The following is a 9263-nucleotide window of genomic DNA, read 5'->3' on the forward strand; positions in this document are numbered from 1 at the left end:
CCGCCGGCGCGGCGCACTGCGGCGCCTCCTCGCGCTGCTGCTCGTCCTGCGCTCGGCCCCGGGGCGGCGCGGGCAGCTGCGGCTGAAGCTGCGGCGGCTTGGGGGGGCTGCCCGCCGGGCCGTCGCGGCGGGCCAGCGCGTTGGCGCTCAGCGCGGCGCCGATGAAGGAGAGGACGTGCTCTGGGACGGGGCCGCCGAGCATGAGGTTGGCCAGGGTGCCGTTGGCCGGCAGGACCTGACATCAGGTCAAGTGGGAGGTGGCGGGGGCTGGGGTTGGGCGATGGGCCGGCTAGTCCAATCGTGTGTGAAGGAGCAGGAAGCTTAGGGGGGCGGCGGAGTGGGTGGGTGAGCAGGAGCGGGGAAGCCCCAGCGCGCGCAGCGCACAGCCTCCGCGCACGCCCCCCAGGCCGCCGCGCCGCCGCTCGCCTGAGCGACGCGCTCCGCGCCGTCCTTGCCCGCCACGTCAGCGCGCAGCGACGCGAGCGGCGAGCCCGGCGCCGCCAGCAGCGCGCACAGCGCGTCCAGGCCGGCGCCGCACAGGGGCACCCCCCTGACATCCAGCAGCTGCAGAGAGCACCCACTCTCCGCGGCGGCGTGCAGCAGCGCGGCGGCGCCGTCCAAGCGGCCGGGGTCGGAGGCGCCTGCCGCGGCAAGCTCTTGGAGCGTGCCTGCGGTGGAGGGTTGAGCGGGGCGGGAATAGTGAGGGCAGCCAGTAGATGCTCCAAACGCCCCCCTCGGATCCTATGTGGCGGCTGCAAGCCTGCAGCTGCACAAGCAAGCAGCGTTTGCATACAGCAGGTGGCGGCCGTCCTGCCGCCGCGGCCAGAGACGCATCGCACCTGGGCGCCTCGACAGCGCCGCCGCAAGCGCCGCCAGCCCCCGCCCCGTCAAGGCGTTGAAGTTGAGGTTGAGCCGCCGCAGCTCCGCCGCGCGTTGGATCGCCTGCGCTAGTGCGCCGGCCCCCTCGTCCCCGACCTACAACCGAGGACAGGAGGGGCGGCAGTGCCATGACTGTTCGTCCAAAGCCCGCGATCACTCCCGCAATAACGGCACGCGGGCTGGCCGCCGCCTCCCGGGGCCTGGACCTGCCTCAATCGTTCTTCCTGCCCCGGGAGTCAACGCGATCGGCCGGCCGGCGGGTAGCCGCAGGGCCCTCGCTCTCACCTGGTTGCCCTCCAGCTCAAGCGACATGATGCCCGTCGCCGCCAGGGCCCCAGCCAGGGCGCAAGCACCGCCGTCCCCGATTGAATTGAACCCCAGGTCGAGCTGGCGCAGGCTGCAGCGCGCCCCCGCGCCCTCCAGAGCGGCCGCCAGCGCGGCGGCACCCGCGCAGGCGACTGCGTTATCGGAGAGGTCCAGCACAGCGAGCCGCGCGCCGGTGGCGGCGCCCGAGAGCGCGAGCGCAGATGCGAAGACGTCGTCCTGCAGGCAACACGGTGTGGTGCGGGGTTGGTGCGGCAGCGAGACGGGGTGTGATTGGGCGCACAAGGGAACTTGCACCCGTCCTGGAATCTCTCCATTCTTCTGCTGCTGCTGCTGCTGCTGCTGCTGCTGTTGCAGACATGATTTTTAAGTATATCTTTTGAAGTCCACTGGCGTGGGTCATTCGACCCTTGTCAGCTTTGAGGCGCCACACACCAGGCCGTTCTGGGAAACGTCCAGCACGCCGACGTGGCACCTGCTCAGCAGCTGCGCGATCTGCTGCACCGCGTCGTGGCCTGCAGGTGTGTGGAGACCCAAAGGAACGCAGCCTGAGCAGAAGCTGTCGAACGATGCGAGCCGTGGTGCGCTGCCAGCCGCTGCGGCCTACCACGAGCACACCTCAGCATTGCACCTGCCTGTGGCGCCCTTCTGATCGCAAGCAACTTGCCCAAGCTGCCGTCTTTGTGCCCCATTGCTGCAGCGCTTGGCTCTGGCGGAGCCAAAGCTGACAAGTAGGAACTGCTCACCCAGTGCGCCCAGGATACAGCCTTTCAGGCTCAAGACCCGTAGGGCAAGGCATTTTGAGCACGCCTCAAGCAATGCCTGCCAGCCCTCAAAACCCTGCAGTGGTGGAGGCGGCCATATGGGTGCGCAAGTACGGCGCATGTGCCAGGGCTTGAGCGCCACAAATGTAGGGCGCGCTGCGGTGCGAGGGGCGTCTGCTGCAGGAAACAGACCGCACGTGCGCGCGACCCGCTCACCAGCCGCAGACCCGACAGGTCAATCTCTTCAAATTTGGTGTATGGCAGCAGGGACGCCGTAGCGAACAGCGTGCTGTCGCTCGCCAGGGCAGGCAGCTTCAGCGCAGAGCTGCCAGCGCGCCTGAAGTGCATAGCAGAGCCATAGACGGCCGTTGGCGAGGTGGAAGCAGCGGTGTATCGTGCTAACACGACAGCGTGCTCGCTTTCCTCTAGCGTCAGCCACAGGGCGGTGACATGATGTGCGGCAACGTCTTGAACCATGCCATGCTGCGTGCTGGCACACTCACACTGCGTCCACGAACTCGTCGCATGGGGGGCATCCTAGCTCGTCGCACACTGTGATATGAGCGACTGCAATCGACATATCCCCCTTGCCAGGTGACGCCATGTCGCGGCACGTGCCGTTGCTCCCGCGTAGGTGGCCGCCGTGAAACAGCAGCGGAGCGCGCCCCACGCGCCCCTATGCAGTGAGCGTTGCGACACCTGCTGGCTTTTCCTCGTGGTTCAGGGCCCTTGCGTGATCGGAGTGTTCTTCAGGATGTCATTTTGTGACTCCGCTGAACGGCCCGAGAGGCCTATCAGCTAATACGGTGCAGTCGCATCGCCGCGGTCAAAGCTCATCGATCTCTCGGATGTTTGGCCTGTCCAATGTATACAAAAGCTCAAGAGTGTTGTGAGAAGGGAGCTGCGACATTCGTAAACGAATTTTTCCGCCTACACGGCGTAAGCTACCGGTAGTCACTGCGCACAACGACCTGCTGCGGCACGATCTTGCCATTATGCACAACCAGGTCAACTGCGATTGTGACACAAATGTTTTTGTCGCCAATATCAACATGAATTTCTCAGCTGGGTTGCTCTTTATCAGAGGGTGTCTGGGTGGATATCAATGACGATCTCGCGGGCACCATCGCATTATGTCGCAGCCTCATCGCGCTCTGTTGTAACATCGGCGCCGTGCCGGCAGGCTGGATCCTTCGCAGCCCTCACCCCTACCCCTCTCAACCTCTCACCTTTCGCGGCATCTTGCATAGCCCAGCAGCTCCGCTCGAGGTGCTTCAAACCTGCATAGCCTCTTATCCGCCTGGTTTCAGTGCAGCGGGGCGGCGCGGCACTCCGGCAGCTGTTACGCAGCGTTCAGGTGGCACAGGCCGGCGCAGCGGCGCGCAGGCGCCCACCCGTACCGACGCTGAAACGGGCCAGAGCGCCGGCCCCCCATCGCCTCAGACATGGAGGGCGCGGGCACCATGCTCTGGGGCTTTGGCGCCGTCGGCGCGGCGACGGTGGTTGGCGTCCTGGCGCGCACCACGGCGACCTCCAGCCTCAAGACGCAGCTCTCGGCCGAGCGCCGCCGCAGCGCCGCGGCCCTGGAGGAGGCGGCCGCCGACCTGTCCGCGCTGCAGCGGCAGGTTGCGGCGCAGCGCGGCGAGGCACGCCGCCAGCGGGCGGCGGTCGAGCAGCAGCTGCAGCAGGCGCGCGCGCGGGTGCTGGTGCTGGAGTCGATGCTGTCGGAGCGCAGCCAGAAGCATGCGGTGGGCGGCGCGGGGCGGTCGTGGGGAGCGCACTGCTGCTGACTCGTTGCCTGCATGTGCTAATTCTTGGGATGGCCGGCGTCCACGCAAACGCCTGGCGATGCTGCCAACGCCAAGCCAACAACGATGTATGCCTGAGCTCGCGCCATTGAATCCTGTGCAAACTCGAGTGCCTGTGAACCCGCGCTGCTTCAATGAACAGGTGGCGCTCGAGCACGCGGCCACCGGCTCTGCCGACGCCCACCGCCAGCTCAGGGAGGCGCGCGCCGACGCGCGGCGGCAGCAGGCAGCGCTGGAGCGCCAGCTGCGGGAGGCGCGCGGCGCCACGGAGAAGCTGGAGTTGCAGCTGTCCCAGGAGCGGCAGCGGCACAGGATCGCGCTGGCTAATTTGATGGCTGAGCTCGAGGCCGTGAAAGGGCAAAAAGCGCAGGGACGGCAGACGCAGCCGGATGCTCAGGGGCGGCAGCGAGGGGACAGCAGGCAGGGCCAGGTGCGGCCCGCGTTGCCGCAGGCACAGGAGCAGCCGTGGACCGACGACAGGGAGGCCGATGAGAGCGCCCCGCATGTGGCAAGCCTGCAGGAGCAGCTGGCGCGGGAGCGGGTCGAGCACGCAGGGGCGCTGCAAGCTGCAGAGGCCGGCCTTGCGGCCGCCCGGCAGCAGCTGGAGCAGCAGCGGAGAGAGGGCGAGCAAGCCCTGCAGGAGCGGCTGTCACAAGAACGGGTCGAGCACGCGGCAGCGCTGCAAGCTGCAGAGGCCAGCCTGGCAGCCGCCCGGCAGCAGCTGGAGCAGCAGCGGAGAGAGGGCGAGCAAGCCCTGCAGGAGCGGCTGTCACAAGAACGGGTCGAGCACGCGGCGGCGTTGCAAGCTGCAGAGGCCAGCCTGGCAGCCGCCCGGCAGCAGCTGGAGCAGCAGCGGAGAGAGGGCGAGCAAGCCCTGCAGGAGCGGCTGTCACAAGAGCGGGTCGAGCACGCGGCGGCGCTGCAAGCTGCAGAGGCCGGCCTGGCAGCCGCCCGGCAGCAGCTGGAGCAGCAACGGAGAGAGGGCGAGCAAGCCCTGCAGGAGCGGCTGTCACAAGAGCGGGTCGAGCACGCGGCAGCGCTGCAAGCTGCGGAGGCCGGCCCCGGGGCCGTGAGGCAGCAGTTTGAAGCACAGTTAAGAGAGGGCGAGCAGCGCCTGGCCGGCCTGCAGGAGCGGCTGTCCCGCGAGCGGGACGAGCACGCGGCGGCGCTGCAGCGGGCCGAGGCTGACCTGGCGGAAGCAAGGCGGCAGCTGCAAGAGCAGCGGGACGAGGGCCAGCGGCGCGGCGCGGCGGCGGAGAGGGACCTTCAGGAGCAGCGGGCCTCCCTGGAGGGGCTCTCCGCCCAGCTGCACCGCGAGCGCGAGCAGCGCGCCGCCGAGGCGGCGCAGGCGGCGGCGGACGCCGCGGCGGCGCAGCGGCTGCTGGAGCAGCGTGAGGCGGACAGCCTGCGGCACCATGCGGAGAGCCAGCTGCTGCGCGCTGACAGTAAGGAGATGCGGGCCGCAACGGACGAGCGGCTGCGGCAGCAGGAAGAGGCGCTCGCGGCGCTGGAGGCGAGGCTCTCTGAGGAGCGCGACGGCCACGCCGCGGCGCTCGAGGCGCGGGCCAAGCTGGCAGAGGCTCTGACTGGCACGTTGGAGGACCTGGCGGCGGCGCAGCGGCGGCTGCAGCAGCACCAAGCGGACGACGAGCGGCAGCGGGCGGACGCCGAGCAGCGGCTGCGCGAGCAGCGGGCGGCGGCCGAGTCGCTCGAGGCGCAGCTCGCGGCCGCGACGGCCGACCTGCAGCGGGAGCGCGAGAAGGGTGCGGCGGGCGCGCAGGCCGCCGCGAAGCTGAGGCGGCAGCTCGAGGAGGCGGACGAGCAGCTGCGTGCCAACACGGAGCGAGCCGCCGGCCTGGAGGGGCGCCTGCAGGAGGCGGCTGGGCGCGCGCGCGCCGCGCTTAGCCGGGTGCAGGAGCTTGAGGCGGAGGTGCGGCGGCTGAGAGCCATGCTGGAGTCCACTGAAACGCGGGCGCCCGCAACAGTGTTGCACAAGGCGCAGCAGGTGCAAGAGCCAGAGCCGGTGGTGCAGCTGCTGCCTCAAGGGGAGCAGCAGTTGGAGGGTCAGGAGCCACAACATCTTCGGGAGCAGCCACTACCAGATCAGCAGAAACAGCAATTCCATCAACACGTAGAGCAAGCCAAGCAGCCGCAGCAGCAGGAGCAGCAGCAGGAGCAGCAGGAGCAGCAGCAGCAGCAGCAGGAGGAGCAGCAGCAGCAGCAGGAGGAGGAGGAGCAACAGCAGCAACAGCTGCAGCAGCACCCGGATCATCATCATCATCAGCAGCAGCAAAAGCAGCAGCAGCCAAAGCAGCAGCTGCAGGCGCAGCTGCAGGAGCAGCAGCAGCAGCAGGCATCAGACGAGAGCACACCAAGGGAGTGGCGAAGGAGCGAGGAGCAGCAGGAGCAGCAGCAGTGCGTGCCGGCGACCCCAGAAATAAGGCCGGAGCGCGAGGCCAGCGCAGTCAGCAGCAAAACCATCAGAAAAGTGATTGACAGCGGGTCCAGCGAAAACAGCAGCAGCGACCCGAGCAACCCCGGTGAACCCCCAGCTGCTGGACCCGGCAATGGCGCCACGGGCGGCGTGGAGCCCGGCCCGCTGGGCACAGGCAGCAGGGATGATGAGGCCGGCCTCACGCACCCAGAGGACGAGCAGCCCAGCGCGGACGGTAGCACGGACGCCGCATCTTCCCCGCAGCTCGTCAAGCCCAAACGCAAGGGCAGCTTGGGGGCCCTTTCGCGTGCAGTGCGGCGGCAGCTGGACGGGGCGGCGCCCGGCGACGGCCCGTCCGGGTGGCGCAGCGCCTTGTCCAGCGACTTGGACGAGGTGGAGGCGTCCGGCGGCAGCGGCAGCCGCCGCGTCAGCGGCGTCGCGGGCGGCGCCGGCAGCGCCGAGGGCGGCGCGGCCGGGGCGCCGCCAGCGCGGCGGGCGGTGCCGGTCCTTGACATCTGGGCGAGCAGCGCCGAGCGCGTGCCGACAGCCAGCCCCGAGCGGACCGGCAGCCGCGGCGGCGCCGACGCGGCGGCGCTGGTGGAGCCAGGGCTGGTGGCGGAGCGGCTGCAGTTTCTCAGCTCGTCCGCCGGCGGCGCCGCGCCCAGCAGCGGCGCCGCCGCCGCCGCCGGACCCCGCTCGTCCAGCCGCCTGCGGGGGCACGCCCCGTTGGCGGCCGCGACGACGCCGCTGTCCCCGCGCGCCTCGGACGCCGCGCCCGGGGACGCCGCGTTTGACGTCGCCGCCGACACCAGCGCCGACGCCGCCTCGGCCGCTGCCTCGGCGGCGTCCGCCGCGCAGGCCGCGGCCGCCGCGCAGGCGGCGGCGGCCGCGTTCGGGCGCGAGGCCGCGGCGCTGCGGCAGCAGCTGCAAGCGGCGCGGGACCAGGACGGGATTCTGCGGCGGCAGCTGCACCACTCCCAGGAGCAGGCGGCCGAGCTGCGGCAGCGGAACGACGCGCTGGGGCAGCAGCTCAGCGTCGCGAACGAGCTGCTGGCCAGAATGAACCACCTGACGCACGCGCTGCAGTCCCTCAGGCGGCGCAGCGGTGGGCCCGATTTTGTGGGCAGGGATGGTAATGAGTGATGCGTGGCCAACAGTCTTACCGGCGCTGAAGCCGATTCCTTCCTATGATATTGCAAAGGATTTGAAAGTGAGCGTGCAGGTGCTGTTTCGCTGTGTGGGTGATGGGCCCATTGTAATTTGCAATTCTCAAGTATTGGTGTTTTCCACATTCAACCCTTGAATATGGAGGGAAGCTGCTGCAGATGATGCTCCCACGGCGTCGCTAATCCACACCAGAACGACAGCTCACGGTGGCATTGCAGCACCTTGTGAGGTGTGCGCCGCGATTGAACCCACCAACGTCGCTGAGCAGGCAGTATGGGGAACCAAGTTCATCATTGCCGATCATCTCACGCCTGTCGCACGGCCGCCGACGCGCGGTGGAGAGGCGTGGAGCGCTGGCCACCCCTGGCTATGCTGCTGAGCTGCGAGGAACGCCGTGCACTTGGATGGGCGCAGCAGGCACCAGTGTGCACATGGAGCTGGAGTAACCCTCCACTAGACACGCAAACAATTCTATCGATTTACATGTGTCCAGCGGTTCCCCGTTTGAAAACACACCGGGCAGTCGGGTGCTAACTGGCAGCACAGCCCAGCTGTCGCTTTCCTTTATAACGCGACACTCTAGCTTTGTGACGGACGAATACGATTAGTTATAGGAACGTACTGAGGACCTTCTTTTGCTACTTTTCAGCAAAGCAATCCGGCTGTGATCGAGTTATGAAATGACCGTCTAGACGGGACCTGGCGCCGCCACGTGTGCCTATTTTAGATGGATCGCTTCTACGAGGTCACCCCCACGGTGGCGCTGGGGCCAGGCCACCCGGAGGGACACCCCACCGGGGCGCTGCAGACGGGCTTTGCGCCTCAGCAACATCAACAAACGCAGCTACAGCATCAGCCTGGCCTGGGGCTCGCCCAGGTTCCAGGGACGGCGCTCACGCAGCGCGGCCTGTCGGTGGCGCCTGGAGCGAGCGACCTCTCACGCTTGAAAGTCTGCGGCATCCCCGCCGGCGACTTCACAGATGCTCGGCTCCGGCAGCTGTTTGAGCTCTGCGGCAAGGTGCGCAGCAAGGGGCGCGTACGAGAGCAGCCGCTCGCCCGCGGTTGGCCAGCAAGGCGGGCTAGTGTCCGCCGTGGCCGGGAGGGCGTGCGTCCGCCGCAAGCCCACGCGCGCACTCACGCGCGAGCACGGCTGCCGCGCGCCCACAAGCCGCTCGCGGCGGCTTTGCTGACGCCACGCCCCTGGGCACACTGCCCGCGCCGTCACCCAGCGCCACTCCCGCCTCAGATTACGCGCCCGGCGCTAACGGTGCACGCTCGCCGCCTGTGCGTGCGCGGCCACACACGCAGGTGGCGGAGGCGCGAATCGTGTACGATCGCGATTCAGGCCAGGCGGCCGGCTACGCTTACGTCTCCTACAGCACAAAGGCCGAAGCGGGTGCGCGGCTCTGGGCTGGGGCGCGGCGGCCGGGGGCGGGGCGCGGCGGCAATATCTTCCCGCGATATTTCGGCGGGGGCGGCGCTGCAAGAGTTTGGGCTTGTCGGCGGCACTCATCCGCCGCTACCCCCCTCCCCCCCCTCCGCGGTGACGCGAGACGCCGGCCTCGCGTGTGCTTGCCTGGAGCGCCGCCGACTGCTTGCCTCGCGCGGCCGAGCCCCCCCAGCAACCCCCACGCCCCTCGCCCCCACCCGCGCCCCACAGATCTCGCTATCGCGACGTTCGACGGCCAGGTGCAGCTGCAGCCGGGCGGCGACCTCATGAGCGTGTATTATGCCAAACGCCAGCAGGACAGCGCCGCGTCGAGCGCGCGCGAGGGGCCGGGGCGCAACGCAAAGGTGGGGTGTGCGGTGCGTGGCGAGGCGCGCCGCGCCGACCTCTTGTCGTGGCATGTTGCCATCCGCCGCGCTCGCAGCTCCCCGCTGGTGCCC

The 9263-nt window shown here is 69.0% G+C and overlaps 3 protein-coding genes across 3 annotated transcripts in view; 2 read left to right on the forward strand and 1 right to left on the reverse strand.

Moving 5' to 3' along the window:
• The window catches only part of MNEG_1443 (hypothetical protein), a gene marked incomplete at both ends in the record, with an annotated part of 6118 nt that extends 3803 nt beyond the window's left edge, over positions 1-2315 (reverse strand). The window contains 7 exons of the mRNA XM_014050079.1: positions 18-235; positions 385-668; positions 840-975; positions 1165-1422; positions 1639-1718; positions 1950-2043; positions 2184-2315. Of these exons, the coding sequence (XP_013905533.1) occupies positions 18-235; positions 385-668; positions 840-975; positions 1165-1422; positions 1639-1718; positions 1950-2043; positions 2184-2315 (1202 nt within the window). The remainder of the gene's footprint in view (positions 1-17; positions 236-384; positions 669-839; positions 976-1164; positions 1423-1638; positions 1719-1949; positions 2044-2183) is intronic.
• A 1097-nt stretch (positions 2316-3412) lies between these two features.
• On the forward strand, positions 3413-7352 carry MNEG_1444 (hypothetical protein; the record flags this gene model as incomplete). Its single annotated transcript, XM_014050080.1, has 2 exons — positions 3413-3715; positions 3918-7352. 2 exons carry the CDS (start codon positions 3413-3415, stop codon positions 7350-7352), a joined length of 3738 nt encoding a protein of 1245 aa, XP_013905534.1.
• A 751-nt stretch (positions 7353-8103) lies between these two features.
• MNEG_1445 (hypothetical protein) lies at positions 8104-8394 on the forward strand (the record flags this gene model as incomplete). Its single annotated transcript, XM_014050081.1, has 1 exon — positions 8104-8394. A coding segment is annotated over one exon (291 nt), but the record flags the coding sequence as incomplete, so codon positions are not given.
• Between the last annotated feature and the right edge of the window lie 869 nt (positions 8395-9263).

Source organism: Monoraphidium neglectum, assembly GCF_000611645.1.
Source record: "Monoraphidium neglectum strain SAG 48.87 unplaced genomic scaffold scaffold00144, whole genome shotgun sequence".
Lineage (NCBI taxonomy): Eukaryota > Viridiplantae > Chlorophyta > Chlorophyceae > Sphaeropleales > Selenastraceae > Monoraphidium > Monoraphidium neglectum.